The 20981-nt window shown below is 45.9% G+C and overlaps 1 protein-coding gene across 1 annotated transcript in view; it reads right to left on the minus strand.

Annotated features, from left to right (window-relative positions):
- Window positions 1-2195: 2195 nt before the first annotated feature.
- LIPC (lipase C, hepatic type) overlaps window positions 2196-20981 on the minus strand; it is a 140460-nt gene continuing 121674 nt past the window's right edge. Inside the window, exons 7-9 of the mRNA XM_047075054.1 lie at window positions 9170-9287; window positions 7384-7602; window positions 2196-2374 (exon numbers count right to left, since the gene is read on the minus strand). Of these exons, the coding sequence (XP_046931010.1) occupies window positions 2263-2374; window positions 7384-7602; window positions 9170-9287 (449 nt within the window). The 3' untranslated portion in view covers window positions 2196-2262. The remainder of the gene's footprint in view (window positions 2375-7383; window positions 7603-9169; window positions 9288-20981) is intronic.

A 20981-nucleotide genomic window follows, 5' to 3' on the forward strand; every position in this document is an offset into this window, starting at 1 on the left:
GTGGCAGTGGTGTTACTGCTTTTAACTTAGGATTTTATCACTTATGTATTCATCTCTAGCAATATAGTTTAGTCTTGCTTGTATTATACCATATATATATATATATATATATGTATGTATATGTGTGTGTACATATATATATATATATATATATATATATAATGCCTTTGTGTGAATATACAAACCCATGAGTGCTCCCTTAATTTTGCACCCTGGGTGCCTCACTGAGTATCATCCCCCTAGGGTCAGCCCTATTCCTGTTGTGTATGTAGCTTTGGTTCATCTTTGTCACTCCCGGTTAGCATTCCATTACTAAGAATATACCACAGTTCTTTTACGTGTCACGCTGGCAGACATTTGGGCTGTTTCTGGTCGTCAAGACTTCAGGCTGATATGAGTTTTCTTTTCCGTGCTTCCTGGCATGCATGTGCATAGGCTCGGTAGGGTTTACAGCCGAGAGTGTTTTCGTGTTGTTTTTAAAAAGTGATATTTTAAATTCCTTATGGTTCACTAAATGATAATACATGCCAATTCAATGCAAATGTAAATCTTGGTATTTTATTGTAAATCTTGGTATTTAAAAATTTTTTTTAACGTTTACTTATTTTTGAGAGACAGAGTGTGAGCGGGGGGAGGGGCAGAAAGAGAGGGAGACACCGAATCTGAAGCAGGCTCCAGGCTCTGAGGTGTCCGCACAGAGCCTGATGTGGGGCTCAAACTCACGAGCCGTGAGATCATGACCTGAGCTGAAGTCAGACGTTTCACTGACTGAGCCACCCAGGCACCCCAAATCTTGGTATTTTAGACATGATGGGACATACTGTTCATTTGACTATCATTTCTAGACACACACACAACACACTTTACTGAAAAGTGTGGTCAGGTGCTTTTGCAGGCAAGATTAGCATTCAGGACAGAAGGTGACATTGACCAAGCTCTTCTTCCCGCCCCCCTCCCCATCACCACACTCCTATCCTTTAGTCTTGTGGGTCTTTCCAAAGGAAATTAAAGTGAATCATACAAGACAATCTTAAAATTGATTGCATCAGAGGCAGATGTCTTTTAGGGATTTGTGTTTCACCAGCTCTGCTGTATCCTGCTCTGAGAAGAGCAGGCGAGTTATGAGCTGTGCAGAGCTGAGCCTGTGTGAATGTCGGGGAAGGTTGTTTAGTGTGCACAGTGTTCTCTGAGTTGCTTGAAGCACATACATATCCAAGTCCTGACATGTCTCGTATTTCCTTCCCATGCTTTGTGATGGAATTTGCTGGTTAAAGCATCATTCTTTCATTTACTGGACAGTTTGAAATTTGGTATCTAACTCTTTGAGGTAAGTTTTCCCTTAGCTTTTGTTGCAAGCATTAGTGAAAGAGAAAAATTGGACTTATTGCCATAGTGATTTAATTGTTAGAGTGACCAACTGTCCAGCTTTCATGCTATCATTATAGTTTTAGGAGAATTCTACTTTTACTGGTTTGAGTCAGTGAAATAATTGTATAATTTGTATGATGGCAGCTATTAGTTTAATTAGAATTTTTCTTTTAGTGAGCTGAATTGTCTTAACGGATGTGTACTTTGGGACATACGACTAGCGATTAATTGGAATTTCATTTTATTGAAGCATTAGTTTTGTAATGAAAAAGTACCTTTCCAGCATGGTTCAAAAAACGGATCAGAATAAACTAGGAAGGAAATATGGAAAATTTGACTTAACTGTAAAAGACATTGTAAATTAGGACAAAGAATCTAAAATGGCTCTTATTTGTACTTATACTTGCATATATTACTGTTTAATCAGAGATCTAATCAGGAAATTTTTAGTTACAAATATTTGAATACAGTTACATAATATAATTGTATTCATTTACTTATCTCAATTTTTTAAAATGTTTGCTTTTGAGAAAGAGAGAGAGAGAAAGAAAATGAGAGAGTATGGGGGAGGGGCAGAGAGAGAGGGAGACAAAATCCCAAGCAGGCTCCGTGCTATCAGTTCAGAGCCCAATGTGGGGCTTGAACTCACGACCCGTGAGATCATGACCGGAGTGGAAAGAATCAGATGATTAACCAACTGGGTCACCCAGGTTCCCCCATAATAAAGTTTTTAAAAGCTCAGTTTAGAATCGTGAAACTGTACACCTCCTTTAAATCTAAACTTTATTTCAACTTTATGCAACATTGTTTATATAACTTGGGTTTCCAGATAAAGTAACCATTCCAGAGGAGGAATAAGATCATTTGTTTTTCACATTGGGTCTTCATTAAAGCTCATCTGATGTTTCCCTTCAGTTTTTTAGAGTTTCTGTTACATCTCACAAAGGTTTTCTCCTGGGTTGGTTGGAGTTGTAGGCCATCCGTGTTTTCGGAGCAAAATGTCATTCTGAACAGAAAACATAAAGCAAACAGAGCATCAGCTTTTAGATGGAGCTTATTGAACTGTTTCATCCTTTGTAAATAAATACTCAATTTATGTAATGCATGCTATTTTTAAAAAATTAGATTCTTATGTTCACAAATATTTTCATAACTTCAGAGAAAAACCAAACCCAAGTCTGTAAAAGCAATCAGCGTAAGGCTGCTTCCTAGAGCTCTGCACTGGGGTGATTTCAGCTCTGTGAGAACAGAAAGTCCTTGGGGCTGTTCTCCTTTTTTCTCCCCAACCACAGCACGTCAAAGATTTGAGGGTAACTATTGTTCCTTTCACTGCACTGCCCTGACTCCAGGGCAAACATTTGCAGTTCCTTCAACTGTTCCTCACAAGGCAGGCTTCTCTCCCCAGCCTTCTTTCTTTGGGCAGGCTCCAGTTTGCCAGTGCTGTTCTTAAAGGTCCCCGGGCATGAGGCCACTGTCACCAGCCTCTGCAGGGCTCAGCCCTGTAAGCCCAGCCCCTTCCTCTTATTGGTGCAGACACTGTCCAGCTCGAGAAGACATTGCTCTGTGTTTGTGGTCTCTCTTGGAGACCAACCGCTAGACTGCTCTGACTGTTCATTAGCTTGGCCTGAGATGCTGTTTGCTAACTTGTATCCATTAGGACGAAAGTGTCAATAGTCACAAAGAATTCTAGTTTATGGTTTTTCTTCTTCCTTCCTTCTTTCTTTCTTTCTTTCTTTCTTTCTTTCTTTCTTTCTTTCTTTCTTTCTTTCTTTCTTTCTCTTTCTTTCTTTCCCTGCCTGCCTGCCTGCCTGCCTGCCTCTCTTTTTTTGAATTATATCTAAGGTCAAGTCTTCATTAAATCAGACTTTTATAATTAAAATAGTGTATAAGGCAGACAGAGAAGGACAAATACTGCATGGTATCACTTATATGTGGAATCCCAAAAAAAAAAAAAAAGTAAAAGTCATAGAAACAGTAGAAAAGTGATTCCCAGGGCTTGGAGGGAGGGGAGATAGGGAGAGGTTGGTGAAAGGGTACAAACTTTCAGCTGTAAGATGAATAAGGTCTGAGGATCTAATGTAAAACACAGTGACTATAGTTGGTAACACTGTACTATGTATGTGTTAGGTGATGAATGTGTTAGTTAACTGGATGGGGAGGATCTTTTCACATGTATACATATATCAAATCAAACTGATGTACACTTTAAGTATCTTAATTTCGTCAATTATATCTCAAGAAAGCTAAAATAAAGAGTATTATGAGTAATTTGTGAATGCAATTTTGAAAAATTCAAATGGTAAAGATATAAGTGAAGTCAAATATTAAAAGGTCCTCTTTGCCATCACCCTTCATCAATATCACTCGCCTCCACTTTCCTGGTTTGGCTTATGTATTTCCAGACCTGTTTCTATGCATTTATACATATATCAATGTTCATATGCAAACATAAATAATTCTTTTTTTTTTAATGTTTATTTATTTTTGACAGAGAGAGAGCGAGCGCGCAACCATGAGTGGGGGAGGGGCAGAGAGAGAGGGAGACACAGAATCCGAAGCAGGCTCCAGGCTCTGAGCTCTCAGCGCAGAGCCCGACACGGGGCTCGAACTCACAGACTGTGAGATCACGACCTGAGCCAAAGTCGGGCGCTCAACCGACTGAGCCACCCAGGTGCCCCAAACAGAAGAATTCTTAATAGAAGTGGGATTATAATGTATGTATTTTTGTATGTAATGTATGTATAATGTATGCATTTTTCTGAAATTTTTCATTGTCATCAAGTAATGTACTTGGAGACCTGTTCATAACAATCCATATGAATCTATTTCATTCTTTTTCACCTCCTGCATGATATCCCATTGTATGGATATACCACCGCACATTATAGCCACTTTCCTATTGATGGACATTTAGATTTTCCCAATGGTTTACCATTTACAGATAGTACTGCAATAGACATTTTTGTATCTATATATGTTTTGTGGATGTTTGGAGTATTTATCCAGGAGAGATACCTAGAGTTAAAATTTTGGGTCTTAGGTGTATTTAAAATTTTGATAATGTAAGCTCCATGAGACCGAAGGCTTTGTCTATTCTGTTCACTGCTGTATACCTAGCATAAAGTAGGTGCTCACTAAATGTTAGTCATTGAATGAAATACTCCTGCAGAAGCTCCATAATTTACATTCCCACGAATAGTGTATGAGAATGCCCGTTTCTCCACTCCTTTACCAACTCTGGATATTGTCTGTTTTTTAATTCCTGCCAAACTAATGGGTGACCAGTGCTAATTTCATTGATCTTTGTTTTGCATTTACATGATTACTGTGGAAATTGAACATTTTCTCATTATGTTCAGCCGATCACTTTTTATGTCCTGCTGTAGAATCAATGTTATCTGTCCTGTCTCTTCAACCACAACGGGCCCTTTCATCCCTGACTCTGTGTCTTTGGAAGAGAAAATCACCTCTCACTGAATTCCTCCCATGGAGGCACAGAGCGAGTTACTTAACCATTTTCCCCCCTTGTAGTTAGCAGAGAGATTAAGAATTATGAGGTTGAATATTTACACCCTGGCTCTGGGATTACGGATTGTGGAGGTGTTCAAAAATTGGTAGTTGTTATTAGTCTCACGAGACATATATTGTGAATTCCATTTATCACGGAAGAACTGAGTCAGAGCGGTGCAGTCGGTGTCTGAGGCTACACAGGTGGCGACCAGCAAGTGGAATCTGAGCTTAGGACTGGCAGACGTGGGTCTGTGGATTCTGCCTACATTACTGCTTTGCTCGCTGCCTGTCTCTCTGGGAATGCCTCCTGGCCTCCCCAAAGCCTGTTGTAGCACAGCACCCCTGATCCGATGTCTTTCTTCTAGGCTTCCTAGACCATGCAATACTAGACCTTCACTTACACAAAGTGTGGTCCGTGTGCCAGCAACATCAGCAGCACCTGGGAGTTTGTTACAGATGCAGAATTTCAGGCCCCGCCCAACCTGCATTTTAATTGCATTTCAACAGGATTCCCAGATGATTCCTATGCACATTAAGGCTTGAGAAGCACTGGGATGGAGCGTGTTATTAGTAAAATTAATGCGTCTTGTTTTCCTAATTAGGCCCTGGAATTTCTTTATACAGAGTCACAGCTCAGATTTTTTTGCTTTCCCCTAATGGCACCTCATAGTGTGAAGATACACAGGGAGGCACTGAGTACTTGCAACTTAAAAAACAATGGGTCCCACAACCCCTTCTCTTTGTCCAGCATGTACCTCTTACAGCTCCAAGGAAGGGTTTGATACGCATGTATATTAATGTCCAGCCCTGCAACTCTGCTGGCTTAGACTAAGGAAAGTCAAATTCATGGGGCCAAGATTAATAGAGGAAGGGACTGTTGGAAACAGTGCATGGGCAGTAAATAGGCAATGAATCAGACAAACCCTGAATCAGATCTGGGCCCGGACAATTATCAGCCCAAGCTGTGTAATGTCTATCTATGAGCCTCAGCTTCCTAATCTGCACAGCCAGTCCTACCCATTTCAGAGGGTCATTGGGAAGGTTACATGAGACTAACACTCTAGACTTACTTCTGTGCCCACCATGCGGTGGGAGCTCTGTAAGCGCCATTCCCTTCCCTCTGCCCTTTCCTTCTTCAGAACCGTGTGGGTAAGCACCAGTGAGAAGGTTGTGTTGTGTTTTATACAGCTTTTCAGGTCAAGTCACAGAGAATCGTCATGGTGAACAGCCACTAGAACTGAGGAATTACCATCTAGCTGAGAGAATTCGGGGAAGGGTGGTTTTCAGAAGTAGAGCTCTTCTAAAGGGCCAGAAAGTCATGCAAGAATAGCTAAGTGTATACGAGGAGAGAAACAGTTTAATTTTCTCAAATTGATCATGTGGAGAAATCTGTTGGCAGGCTGCAGAGTATGCTCTTAGTAATTGCCAGGATTTTGTATCCCAGGGAGATAAAATCTCAGAGCGCTGTTGTGTAAAGGACTCCGGGGCATAAATCTGCCATGGGACCGCTCCTGGCCATGAAGCCTATGGGGGGAGGGAGGAATGTAGTTCAGAGGTGAGAGGCCTGCTGTTTTCCATCTCTACTGAGGACAAGCCAAAGAGAGAAATGGGCTTTCCAACAAAGGAAGGTGGGAGAGGAGAGACAAGCTTCCTGAATACAGTGGGAAGGAGGAGGAATGGTCTGGGGAAGGACAGAATTCTCCTTTCGTGGAGAACTGCAGAACTATAGAAAAGCATGGTTGCCATGGCAAAATATGTTGGGCATCCCTCTGCTCTGCTGATAGGACTGAAGGCACAGCTGGACCACCCTTTCTTTCTTTTATGTCCTACTCTGTCCCCAACCCCTTATTGTCCCTGGGGACCTTGGGGCCAAGGGAGATGTTAAATCACACAGAGTAGCATTTCTTAAGGCTTACTCCATTGGTCCACATCAGAATTTCTTAGGGCTTTTATTAGCAAATGTGTGTCCTGGGTCCCTTCACAAACCACCATAAATCAGGAGCTCTGGAGGTGGCTTCAGGAATTCTGCATATTTAATAAGCTTCCCACTGACTCTTTGGCACCCTAAGATTTGAAAGGCACCATCGCAGAATGAGATTTTGAGATTGTGATCTGTTACAAGCATTTCTCTGGGTGAACAATAAAAAGGGAATGTCATAACTTGGTCCTTGCCAAAGTACAGTCCTTGGACATCTCCTGGTGATTCACCCGCATGCTGAAGTTGGAAAAGCACTGCACCACTGAGGTGGTTTCTCAAACTCCAGAGGCAGGTAGCTGTTAACCACAGGCAGTGGGAAGAGACTGGACTGGGAGTCAGAAGACCTTCGTCCTTCCAGCTATGGCTGTGTGAACTCAGGATGGTCATTTCACATTTCTGAGCATCTATAAGCCATCATGAGGACATGATAATGCACACTTTATGATATAAATGTAAGTATTAATTACGGAAGTGCTGGTACATGCAGGTGCATGACAGGTGTCAGGGAAGGCTGTGTTTGCACTCACCGTTGCTGGGTTTCTCCCGCCTTGACTCTGATGGTCTTTGCAACAAGACCCGAGTAGAGGGGCCTTCTGCTCCATGGGATGATGGTTTGGACCGTGTTCCAGACATTGGTCCATACTGCGCCATTTTCCCACTTGAACTTGATCATGACCAGCTCACCGATATCCAAATCCAACGTGATAAGGAAGGAATAGGTTTTATTACTAGTAATTTCTTGATCCCTTGAAGATACAAAGGAAATCAGACCCAGTTTATCTGTAACAGCAAAGTCATGTTTGGGCACATGCAGGATATGTTAGGCTTGCCTGAGTGACTTAGGGAGGTCTTTTCTGTTGCTTTTCCCAAACTGGTGTTGGACAGACTATTTTTAGAAAAAGCAATGGTATGCCAGACTATTAATAGCAAAAAACCTTATGTGGGGCTTGAACTCACAAACTGTGAGATCATGACCTGAGCCCAAATCAAGAGTCAGATACTTAACTGACTGAGCCACCCAGGGGCCACTGTGTTAGCATATTTAAAAGGCTCTGAGAGTTCTGCCATAGTGAATCTGGTAACCTTTAGCTCAGGTTTCCTAGCTTCAACACTAACACATCAGGAAAGAGAAGACAATGGGGCTTTGGCAATGACCTCGGGGCAATTCAGCTCTGTGGGTTTAAGTAAAGCCACACCACACTCTTATTTTCCCACTAGTCCTTTTTTTTCCTCCCCATATAAATAGAAACAACAAAGTATAACAGTAACAGAAAACCACATGTTTAGGTGATGGACCAATTTGGAGCAAGATTTAAATGCAGGTCCTTAGATATCATTAGCAGCTTTACTCACTAATCTCCAAGACATTAACATGCCCCAACATTGACTGAGAAGCATGGAAAGCCACAGTGACTTCCCACTATGGAGCTATTTCCCAGGAGAGATCTAGGACAGTGCAGAGGTAACCCTGGATTTAGGGCGAGACAGGTAGATGGAGGGTTCCCCTGCACGGCTCGCCATCGCCCTTCCTGCAGAATGTTGTCAAGAATTGTTCAGGAATCCATCTACCCTGCTCGGCTGTGAGCATACTAGGGCTAGGGTCCTCTACCTCTGAGGCATAGCACAAACACTTGCTGAACGATGGAATCAATGTGATTGATGATCAGAGATCCAAAGCTGGGGGCCATTTTCCAGACCTGAGGACTGTCCCTGGAGCAGGTGGAGTGTCGCTTCCCAGAAAGACCCCATGCTGAGGGTGGAGATGCTGAGAAAAAGCAGCCTTTTTCTGGCCAGTGAAGCTGGTGAGCCTCTGAGGGAGGTACGAGGCCACTGTTTGCCTTGTGAGCAGGTGTGTAACAGGGCAAAGGACAGATGGGCAGGCTGGCAGTGCAGGCTGACCGAGATGGGAAATGTGTGCGAAGTTGAAACCAGTTTTATTTCTGTGTTACGGTTCTCAGAACTCACTGGAAAGGGACTCCGGGCCGTCCTGCGGACACCTGCTCCAGCCCTCCCTGCTCCTCCCTGCCCAGCTCTTCTTCCTGCACTGTGGATGGCTCTCGCCACCTCCGGCTTCCCTCTCCACTCAGCTCACAGGGCAATGAATCGTCGGAAACCCGGGTAGTTCCATCATAAAGCAATCTGCGGGGCTGTGCTCGGGGGTACGTCCCGTCTGAAAGATGTTTGGAACAGTCATATGGGCTGAGAAGAATAAGCTGTGTCCGGCCTGACCCTTGAAAAGCACAGGGTCCATCTAGACCCTGCGAGAAAAAGCAGCACGTCGTCACCAGAGACGGGGCTGCACCTTGTACTCACAGAGTGATGGTAATTTTCTGGTTTTCCTCTTTTGTTCCCAGTAGTGTCATGGTAAACGTTGGTTCTACTGGTTTCTCAAGTTGGTTGATGAACTGGATCTTGAACTGGTAATGATACACTGAAGTGAAAAGGTGGAGGGGGAAAGGGAGAGACAGAATTTAAGTGGATGTTTTAAATTAAAAATCGTATACTTTTAAAATTTAAAAATGCAGAGGGTAAAGTCTAGATGGGTTGATACCAACATTTTTTCCCCCTGGGTGGTGGGATTATGAATGCTTTATGTATTTTTCTTTTTCTCTGTATTTGCTAAATGTCTACAGGGGACGTCTGGTGTATTTGTAATACAATAATCACTATCCAACAGAAGAAGGCAGAATAGGAATCTGGTATACCTAGCATTCTCACCCATTTCTAGATACAATCCTGTTGGACTAGTCCCCTTTCATAAACTGGTAGTTAGTATTTGTTAAGAGTCCCCTTTCATAAATTGAAGGATATTATCACCTTTCAGGCATCTGACAAAAGCGAGAGAACACACTGCCATTTTTTAGCTTTGCCTCTGTTTGATGGGGTCACTTTTGGGGTGGACAGAGCTCTAATTAAGAAGCATATGCCCTAATGACCACATCTCTATATTCTGGAACAGTTGCTGGGCACTAGCTCTGTGGGGGTCAAGGAGAACATTTTCTTTAATTTTTTTTTTTTCAACGTTTATTTATTTTTGGGACAGAGAGAGACAGAGCATGAACGGGGGAGGGGCAGAGAGAGAGGGAGACACAGAATCGGAAACAGGCTCCAGGCTCCGAGCCATCAGCCCAGAGCCCGACTCGGGGCTCGAACTCCCGGACTGCGAGATCGTGACCTGGCTGAAGTCGGATGCTCAACCGACTGCGCCACCCAGGCGCCCCAAGGAGAACATTTTCTGATGGAAATAAGATAACTCTAGTTCTGGCACTTGGGCCTAAAATTTTTCCATCTTGTCAAATGCTCAGAAAGTCCTTCTACTGGGCTGTTTAGGGAGGGGAACTTATTTTACTCTTCTTTACCTAAATGCAGTCTATATATAATTACTACAAGTACACTCCTTGCTATTAGACGGGTTCGTTAAACACTTCACAGGGCATCATCTCATTTACTCGTCATAACAACCCTGTGAAGTAGGTATTGTCATCATCATCCCCCTTTTATAAATAAGACACCTCGGGCCCAAGAGGTGAAGGGACATGTTCAAGATCACATAGGAGAGTCGGACTCTTCGCTTGGACCTACTGCTAAGGCTCCTAAGATGGCCTTGACTTCCCCTGCGTTGTCACAACCGTCTATTGGGCTGTTTCTGAAATTACCCCACCTCATTCCAAAATGGCTGGTTCCTGCTTGGACTTCTCTCTTTTGCTGTCCACATATTCTCTAAATAACTGTAGGGTTTTAGCTCCAACGTGGCAAACAGGTTTCATAGGGTATGCCAAGTCCACTTGATTGATAGGACTGCCCAGAGCCCTGTGTTGAGATGGGTTCTGAGGCTACACCCAGGTTCTTGGGAAGACTGGTGTCTGCCTTGGGCAAAGGAGAGGGATTTATGGCATGCTTGCTGTGTATTTGCCCTTCCTGTTCTAGGTAATAATTAATCCAGTAATCCTGATACAGTGCCTTCCACATAGTAGGTGTCTAATAAATTTTGTGGGATGAACACACTGACAGTTTGCTCTGGAGTAAAAAGAAGGGCATTCCCATTAAGCAGGATGGAAGTCACCTCTGAGAATCCAACACCCGAGTTTCAAGCTGTGTTGTAGGAGAATTCCCACCGGAAAGCATAGATCGTGGCACTAGCCACTTGTTCATCCATCCCATATATCCAGCGTGTGGAGATTCACCCTCTTTGTGAATCAACCTACTACCTGCCAAATGATGCATTTCTACCGGAGGTTGGTAGCTATGTGCAAACCTGGCGGCAGCTCATGGTGTGTTTGCCAACACCCCAGCTGTGGTGTCCTGGTTTGCCTGTATTGCTGGGATTCTGGGTTATTTACCCCACCCACCCCTTTGACATAAATCAACCTTCTCATTTGGTCTTACGGTGGTTTAGCTTATGTTCCTGGGGTTTGCTCTGAAGCACCAAAGTTTATTCATGTATTTTTATGTTTCCAGCAAGAACCAAACACTAACAGTTGATTTATAGGCCATGAAGTTTTCTGCTTTAGGTAGGAGCCAGCTTGGGCATCATCTGGCCTCTTGGACAGTGCCCCGTGCATAATAGGTGCTCAGGTCCTTAAGCTCAGATCCTTAAGCATGGGATAAAGTAGTTTGATGCTCTCAGGACTGGAAGGCTGTGGGTGAGAAATAGGAGAAAGGCTCTGGGCCCAGGTTCCAGAAAGGGTTCTTCAACCTTAGGTCGCAGTGATGGAGACAGGGACTCTGGCCTATCATCTCAGAAGGCTCCGAGGCCTTATGCTATTTGGGGTCTGTCAAGAGAAGCCTGTAACGGGCAGACATCGTTGTAAGTTGAACAGAGGCAAAAGGAAAGGTCCTTCCAAAGACACAGGCTGTAGGTGTGGGTGGGGCTGGATGAGGACAGGACGGGGCAGGAGGGCTGGCCTGAGGGTTAACCTCCTAACGAGGAGGCGGGGCATCTTCCCGAGTACTCAAGGAACACTCCTACCAACCAATTTTAATCCAATTTAATGTGTATTAATTGAAGTCTACTGGTGCTCAGCCCAGTGCTAAAAGCCGTTGGAGATAAAGGATAAAGGAGTACAATTGGGAGTCTGCACGGTAACAACACTGGCTAATATGTATTTTGTTTACCTGTGCCAGGCACTTTGCATCTCTTATCTCATGTAACCCTCACAACAGCTGACACTATCATCGCCTCCTTTTAGAGAAGAGGCAACTGAAGCACAGAGAGGTTACGTGACCTTTCCAGTATCACACAGCCAGATGTAAGCCCTGACCACCCGGCTCCAGGACTTGAACTTTTAAGTGTTTGTACCTGGGACCATAACTTTAAATACCCTAAGGAAAAAGTTGAAGTATGGAAAGAGACTTAAGTTCGAGAGTGTCATAGCAGGATTACTTCACTAAAAATAAATCAGAAGCACCTTGGATAGTCACCAACAGAGGAGAGACTATGGACTAATAATGACCATTATGATAACTACCATTCAGCTGTTTACCATGTCTCAGACACAGAGCTAATCGGTTCACGTAATTATCTCATTTCTCATTAACGACGACTTTGTGAGACGCCCACTCTATCCTCCCTCTGCAGTGGTTAACACACGCAGAAGCTGACGGTGGGGGAAGTCAAGTAACTTGTCCATTGTCACACAGCTAAGGGCTGGTGAAGCTGCAATTAGAGGTGAGTCTGCTGATTCTGGGTTCATGTTCCCAACCATGTGATTTACTCTTATGGAGTCATTAAAAGACATTTTTGGAGCAATTTCAATCCTTATAAAAGAAGTGGAAAACGAAAACAAAAACAACCCCAAACAACAACCAGGATACAAAACTGCATATCTAACATGAGACCAACTTTATAAAACAGAACACACAGGAGGGAGATTCATAAAAATATAACAGTGCTTGTCTTTGGAGAGGAAAGAGGGGTAATTTTTATTCTTCTTTACGCTTTTCTGCAAGTTTTGTGTTTTCTACAATATGCAGGGATTCTAATTAGAATTTTATTGGAAGAAGAAAAAGCTTTTAAACAGAGTAGAATGTCAGGCTCTGGGCTGATGGCTCAGAGCCTGGAGCCTGTTTCCGATTCTGTGTCTCCTTCTCTCTCTGCCCCTCCCCCGTTCATGCTCTGTCTCTCTCTGTCCCAAAAATGAATAAAAACGTTGAAAAAAAAAATTAAAAAAAAAAAAAGGGGGCGCTTGGGTGGCGCAGTCGGTTAAGCGTCCGACTTCAGCCAGGTCACGATCTCGCGGTCTGTGAGTTCGAGCCCCGCGTCGGGCTCTGGGCTGATGGCTCAGAGCCTGGAGCCTGTTTCTGATTCTGTGTCTCCTTCTCTCTCTGCCCCTCCCCCGTTCATGCTCTGTCTCTCTCTGTCCCAAAAATGAATAAAAACGTTGAAAAAAAAAATTAAAAAAAAAAAAGGGGGCGCTTGGGTGGCGCAGTCGGTTAAGCGTCCGACTTCAGCCAGGTCACGATCTCGCGGTCTGTGAGTTCGAGCCCCGCGTCGGGCTCTGGGCTGATGGCTCAGAGCCTGGAGCCTGTTTCCGATTCTGTGTCTCCTTCTCTCTCTGCCCCTCCCCCGTTCATGCTCTGTCTCTGTCCCAAAAATGAATAAAAACGTTGAAAAAAAAAATTAAAAAAAAAAAAGGGGGCGCTTGGGTGGCGCAGTCGGTTAAGCGTCCGACTTCAGCCAGGTCACGATCTCGCGGTCTGTGAGTTCGAGCCCCGCGTCGGGCTCTGGGCTGATGGCTCAGAGCCTGGAGCCTGTTTCCGATTCTGTGTCTCCTTCTCTCTCTGCCCCTCCCCCGTTCATGCTCTGTCTCTGTCCCAAAAATGAATAAAAACGTTGAAAAAAAAAATTTAAACAGAGTAGAATGGAAAACAAGAGAACCAGAAGCCATGGCCCGGACTTAGAGGACCTTGCAGCTGGGAAACCGAGTCACATTTGTGACCCTGGTCACCTCCTGTTTTCCTGTCTCATGGGCGTCAATGTCCATGTCTTCTCTCCCCGAGGGCAGGCTTGGTGTCATAGTAAGGCTTCTATCTCCACGAGTCTCAGCATGCACCAGGTGTCTAAGGGGTATTGGGGGGCTCTTTGTGTGAAAATAAGGCAGGACATCTGCTGCCTGAAAGACCCTAACTGTGAATTGGCATGAGATATAACGTTCATTTGCTGAGACCCTGCTATATATCAGGCTACATACTAAGGATTTACATACATCATTTTTGGTCCTCATAACAAGACTAAATAAGGATAACATGCTGGTCAGGTTCCATCTTCTCCACCTACCCCTGCTATCCCCATCCACTCTCTGCCCGCCCCATGGCCTACATCTCCCGGGCTCCCTTTGCCAGATGGTTTCTGGTTGGGAGGCATGAGCAGGTGATGAGGGCAGAGCAGAGAAAGGTCAGGGTGTTTTTCCCTCTGCTCCCGCCTGCTTTGGAGCCGGACCACGAAGTAACTGTGCCCCACAAGTAGCTGCTGTGTGGTTTCTGTAATACCACCCGCCCTCTGTAAGGAGTCCTGCCCACTCCCTGGAGCTGACCTCGGCCGGCGGAGTCCTGTTTTCTCCTGAAACCTAGAGAGGTAGGGTGTCAGTTATTCTGGTGGATTACAGACAAGGAAGCAGAGATTTGGACACATGTCCAAGGCCACCCAGAGTGTTACAAGTGGAGCAGAATTTGAACTCAGGTGTCTGTCTCATTCTAAAATCCCCTTCCCACTGTCTCCTGGGGTTCTGGTTCTGGAAGCTGCATCTGCCCTTTGACAGCAAATGCAAACACTCAGCCCCTGAAGCAAAGCTGCTGTCAAAACCTGCCTGGAATGAGGCCATCAAGACGAAGTGCCTGCTGGGCCTCACCCACCGACATCCGTCCTGGGCTATCACTGCTGCAGATTCCTCCTGCCTGTCCCCTGAATGCCTAGCCCCTGAGTGGGGATAAATGTTTCATGTCCCTGCACTGGAGATGGGTTTTTGTCTTCCTTTGTTCTTAAACTGTGAGTAGGAGGAGATTGAATCCTACATCTGAAATGCTGTGGTTCCACAGTTCTGGGGAAAGGTGTAAAATCCAGGGGTCGGCCTGCCAGGACCCCTTTAGCATCCTTTGAATGAGAATCTCCTGTCCTCCCTCATTGTCTCCCTGGGGTGGGGCCTGTGCAGGAAGTCAGAACCCCAAAGGTGCAGAAGTGGCCTGAGTCCACCGGCTTCCCAAGAGCTCCTAAAAGATGTATGGGCTGTGGAGGGGCACAGGGGTGAGCGGACGAGGGCACCCTTGTGTCTGTAAGAGCCCAGCTGCAGAACTCAGCAGGTTGACAGCACAGAGTCCTGAATTACCTGCATTAGAAAAGTCACTTTTTTGGTGAAATCTTGAAATGACATAATTTTTGTAAATATGAAAGAGCCTTTCATACTGAGAACTAATTAGATGTTCTTATTTTGGATTTTTGTGTTTTCCTTTACAAGAAAAAAAAAAGACAATTTGCCTATCATCCCCTCTCCCTGCAACTCCGGGACAATGATGCTGTTACAAAGATTAAGGAAAAAAGGGTGAGTAATTTTGCTCACTTTCCCTTCTGACATGTTTAATAAGGATTTTAAAAAATGATTTAGGAGAAATGCTTTTGATCTTGTGACTGCAAAGGGGCCAGCCCAATGCATTCCTCAGTTCAGGCAGAAGAAATTATTTTAGGTCTTAAAGATAAAGAGGATGAAACAGTCCATTAACCCTGAATGAGATCGGGCAAATGCCATCTAGAGCAGACGTGTGAGGCCTCTGGAGATTCTCCGCCTATAGAGAGTCATTCTGAGATTCAAATACCCCAAGCACCCTGGATTCTGATCTCACGTGAGCCCCACTGGTGCCACTTAAAAAACAACTTAAGGGGCGCCTGGGTGGCTCAGTCGGTTAAGCGGCCGACTTTGGCTCAGGTCATGATCTCGCGGTCCGTGAGTTTGAGCCCCGCGTCGGGCTCTGTGCAGACCGCTCAGAGCCTGGAGCCTGTTTCAGATTCTGTGTCTCCCTCTCTCTCTGCCCCTCCCCCGTTCATGCTCTGTCTCTCTCTGTCTCAAAAATAAATAAACGTTAAAAAAACCCAAAAAACAAAAAACTTAGGTTTCTTTGCATAAGCCAGCTGCTGTCGGCATTGGATTGTGGAATTTACAGAAAGAGAATAGTTTGTTTCTTCTTTTTTTTCTTTTTTGTCTCACGGAAAAAAAAAAATGATTGCGGATCATTAGATATTGGCTCTGGGACATATTACGACTCTCTTTGCACACATCAAAGAGCTCTTTTCTTTCAGTGTATCGATTTTCTTTCATGAAGATCGGAGGGATGGGATCTCTTGTGTTGTCTTGTAGCACCAAGGGCTTGTCCTTAGACACGAACGGCCTCTGAGGCGAGAGGGGCAGCTTCAGACGGTGGGACCGAGAGGCCCGAGGAGGGTGCTGGGCAGGGGCGAGGGCGGGGGCAGCCGTGCTCAGAGCAGGCTGGAGGACAGGCAGGCACACGTGGTTTTGTGACCATGTGTCTCTTGCAGCTATGTGCTTATGTTGGTGCCCACATTTGGGCTTAATAGTACCGCGCCACACGTGTGATACCCCCGAAGCACTCCCGAACGAGCCTCTCCCAAATGTGCTACTTTGGCACGTGGGTGATTTTGAGCCGAAGACAATCAAGGCCCAAAAGACTCGGGAAGAGCTTCTTGCTTCCCCCTTATTTGCCCCAAAGAATTTGGAGAGGGGAGCTGGTGCAGGAAGAGAGCTCCCACAGCAGAGAGGTGCAGAGTCCGGGTGAGGTGTGGTAAGCCAGAGCTCAGACGGGCCTGTTGGTTGATTCCTCTCTGTGTCCCATTACCTCTGCTTGGTGTGACAAGCATTTGTTTCCCAAACATCTTCCCATCTTCCTGTAAATTAATTTCCTTTTCTTTGAAGCCCCTCAGGCCTGCTCCCTTCTCCTTATAAGAGGCCTCAGATGTTTGACTTCTTTAAATCTCTCGTGTCTAAGTGAGGTTCTAGTACATATAAAATTACTACGGTCTTCTGCAAATCTGTTTGATGTGAACTTAATTAAGAGACCAGCCAAAAGAACCTAAAAAGTGTTGAGGCACCTGGGTGGCTCAGTCGGTAAGCGTCTGACTTTGGCTCAGGTCACGATCTCACATTTTGTGTGTTCGAGCCCTGCATAAGGCTCTGCACCGACAGCTCAGAGCCTGGAGCCTGCTTCAGACTCTGTCTCCCTCTCTCGCTACCCCTCCCCTGCCTAAGCACACTTTTGCACGTGCTCTTTCTCTCAAAAATAAATAAACATTAAAAAAATTTTTTCAAAAGAACCTCAAAAGGGTCAAGGAAAAATTTTCCTCCCTGACACCCTGTTGTCATGAGCCCGGACACTTCCCCTTTCTGTGGGCAGTTGCCTCTTCTGCTGGGGTTGGAGATGAGGGAGTGTGTGTGTGGTAAGGAGGGGCACCCTGCTTCCTGCTGTTTGTGCCCTAAGTGCTTCACGTGAGAGGGTAATAAGAGCCCTCAACTGAGGGGCTGGAATCCTGTCTCTCGCACCTACTGCCACATGGCCACAAGCCCTCGTACCCTCTCTGAAGCTCAGTTTCCTCATGTGTAAAATGGGCATGTAGAGCACTGTCACAGAGTTGTTGTGAGGATGTGATGAGACGGCAGGTATAAAAGCGCCCGACTTGTAGAACGTGTTAACCCAGTGACACCTACTCCCTTCCTATACACAGACCTTACCAGGCACGGATCCGAGCTGCACCCATAGGTGCCAGTTTTAGTGGTTCACCCCCGTGCTCAGCCACATACGATCACTTTGTGGCTGAAGAAACAGGCCCACATAGGTTTTGTCACTAGGTCAAGGTCACATATAAGGTTGGCAACAAAGCCAAATTCTGGACATTCCTTATTCCCAATCTCAAGCCTGTGCTGTGTCTACTCACCCATGAGTTTTTCTAGACCTCTCCGTGGAAATCAGCAAAAACCTTCCAAAGAAGTCATGGAGAGAAGCCAAAGACAAACAGACCACCGCCCCCCCCCCCCCAACCCCACCACCCAAAGTCAGAGTTTGTCTGGTCAGCCAGGAGGAAAGAGTACTCAAGGAAGTTTGCATAGGTGGGATGAGGCTCAGAGTGTAGGGAGAGAGGGAGAGGAACAGGGATAGGGAGAGCAGAAGGGGGAGGGGGAGGGAGGGAGAGGGAGAGAGAGAGAGAGGGAGAGAGAGGGGAAGAACCTGCCTTGGTGCTATGCTCAGGAGGCCATGTGAAGGGGAAGAGCAAGGGCCATGGAATCAGTGCGACCTGGGGTCACACGCTGCATTTGCTACTCACAAACTGTGTGACTATGGGAAGCCTTAATCTCTCTGAATCTCAATTTATTTATCGGGAAATTCACCATAATTCGTTCCCAGCCCCACCCGTCTCAATCTCTGTCTCCCTGTCTCCCTGTTTGGATTGTCGCAAGGATTAAATGATAAAGGAGTATGACATACCCTTCATGGAGCCTGGACAGAATAGGCCCCCTTAAACACTGCCTTCCTCACCTCCTAGTGGCCTCGTCCTACCCCAGGAGATTAATTAGATGTGGCCTTTGCTAAGCAGGACTTCCTCAGGATGGATATGTTCCCCTCTCTTCTCTCTTGGGACCCAGGCTTCTAGGGGCCTCTGGGTGGCTCAGTTGGTTGAACATCTGACTCTTGATTTTGACTCAGGTCATGATCCCAGGGTTGTGGAATTGAGCCCCACATTGGGCTCTGTGCTTGGGATTCTCTCTTCTCTCTCTCTCTCTCTCTTTCTCTCTCTCTCTGTTCATCTCCCCCCGACCGTGTCTCTCCCCTGCTGGAGTGTGCGCCTGTGCTTTTTTTTTCTCTCTTTCAAATAAAAACGAACAAACAAACAAACAAACAAAGCAAAACACAAGCTCCCGGACTGGTGAGGGTTCTTCCTGCGAGACTGAAAATGGAAGTGGACAATAAACTGCCTTGCGTCACTCTCCCCATTCTCTTCCGCTGCTGTGTGTTCTCCCAGTGGGCGCTGGGTTCTGGCAAGCCAGCAGTTGTAGGAAACAGATCCTTTGATGGTTTTGTTGAAATATCTTGGGAGGCAGAGGTGGGAGGGTTAAGTTAGTCACCCTTTGTGAAGCTACAATCAGGAGGTGATGTTTATCTTGCCCAGCCAGATCCTGCACTAAAATATATCGTACAATTAGATGTTCTTGAAAAATATGAATTACGGGTTCTCTGTAACCAGGGTTGGGCAAGTCTCTTCTTTTAAGAATCTATAAGTATTCATCAAATGCCAGAGAAATAGGTTTGGGGGGCCCAAGTCAGAGATGATCATGACCATGATGGGTGGAGAGAGGTGTAGTTATGGGGACCTAGATTAAAGGCCTCGTCCAGTACCATCGATAGAACTTTCTACGATGATGGAAGTGATCCATTTTTGTGGTCTCTGATCTTGCGGCCACTTATGTGAGCACTTGGAAGGCGGTGTGATTGGGGAATCGAATTTTTGATCGTATTTAATTCTAAGTAATTTAAATCGCCACATATGGTGAGCGGCTACCATACTGGATGATGCAGCATTATATGGACCGCAGTGTCCCATGAGCAGCTGCTCCTGACCAGGCGGTCTCAACTGGGGATGATTTCTGGCCATACCTAGGACAGCTTGATGTGACTCCAGGGATGCTGCTCCCCACCAACGAACAGAATAGGATTTTGCTCACTGGAAGGACTGAAGCAGAACCAGGGAGGATCTGGAGGCCCCAAAGAAGGGAGGGTGTAGTGCAGGTTACAGCTTGTCACAGGAGTCTGGGTTAGAGGCCAACGTGAGTTCTGACCAGTTTCAGACAGTCCTGCCTCATAGCCTCCGTATCACTGGCCTCGTGGGTCCCGTGAACATCAGAAGTGTCTGGAGCAAGATCAGCAGTTGGCAATAAAGACACCTGATTTTTGTCTCCAAGTGACTCATGGCCCATCTTCCTGGGATAGCGCTGAGCATCGACATGTGGGAGGTGGCTGGTCTCCACTGAGCCCTGTGAAGTAGGGACTCTGCCTACTCTGGCTCAACTTATGCTTGAAAAATGAATGAATGGATGAACACATTGGCTTTTGGGAGCTGCTGGGGTGGGGTGGTGCTGCCCTAATGCAACTCTCTGGTCCTCCTTCATAGGAAAGAGAGCCCTGTGAGCTCACACCAGTGGTGTGTGGTGGTCGGGCACGTGGGTCCTTGGTAAAAGGAAGGAACTCAGCCTGGCTGTGTCTACTGGTCTTCCTTTCCCCTCTTCCTTCTCTGTGTGCTTGCCTGCCCCCGCCCCCCATGGCGCCCCCAGTTCTAAGCCCCCCATAGATGTCCTCTGACTAGACCAAACTCTTCACTTCAGACACACACCTCAGCTCTGGAAGGTGAAAAATGGCCTCCTTTCTTCTCAGCTGATGTCAAGGAGAAAACAAAGCCTTCCCCCTCTTCTCTCCTCCCTCCTTCACCCACACGAACAGACCAGGGGCAGATTACTGAGGTAAAAAAATCACTCAGCCAGTTGTTTGGAGGTCCAGATCTAAATGCTAACTACCAGAAATTTACTTTGTGTCCCTGGGCAAATATTTCCCCCATCTGGGCCTGGGTGTCTGCGTCCATGAAATGGCAGGGTAGAACAGTCTCTAGAAATGCTAACATTCCACGATTTAAAGTAGATCCAGAGAAATGTGATTATCGGAGGGGCTTAATCACTCCAGGCAGCTTTGCCATTTAAAAGAGGAGCTGGTTAACCCAAATGAGTGTCTAATTGGCAGCCTGCGGTGGGAAAGCTCCCTTAAGCAGGAGGCCTTCCAAGTTCACTCGCCTGATCCGGGGTGGTACCTTTCCCTCCTCCACCCCCAAAGGGTCAGACAGCAGAGGGGACCCTCTGGCCCCTCAGGCAGGAAAGGTCCACCTTCACTATAATGCTCTCAGAAGCTATCAGCTGCCCACAGCGGATTTCTGTCATTCCTGGGCTTCACGGAAGGGAAATCTGGCTAGAGAGCAGAAGTTCAGATAAACAGGAATCCTGTGCCTAAAAAATAAATCGCCTGGGAACTTGAACTTGCTAGTGTGATAATAAAAGGAATAGAGGCTGGGGGTCGGATGCACCTGGCT

The sequence above is a fragment of the Lynx rufus genome, unplaced genomic scaffold, assembly GCF_022079265.1.
Source record: "Lynx rufus isolate CCGP_SWC_20201006 ecotype Redwood Valley unplaced genomic scaffold, mLynRuf1.p SCAF_13, whole genome shotgun sequence".
Taxonomy (NCBI): Eukaryota; Metazoa; Chordata; class Mammalia; order Carnivora; family Felidae; genus Lynx; species Lynx rufus.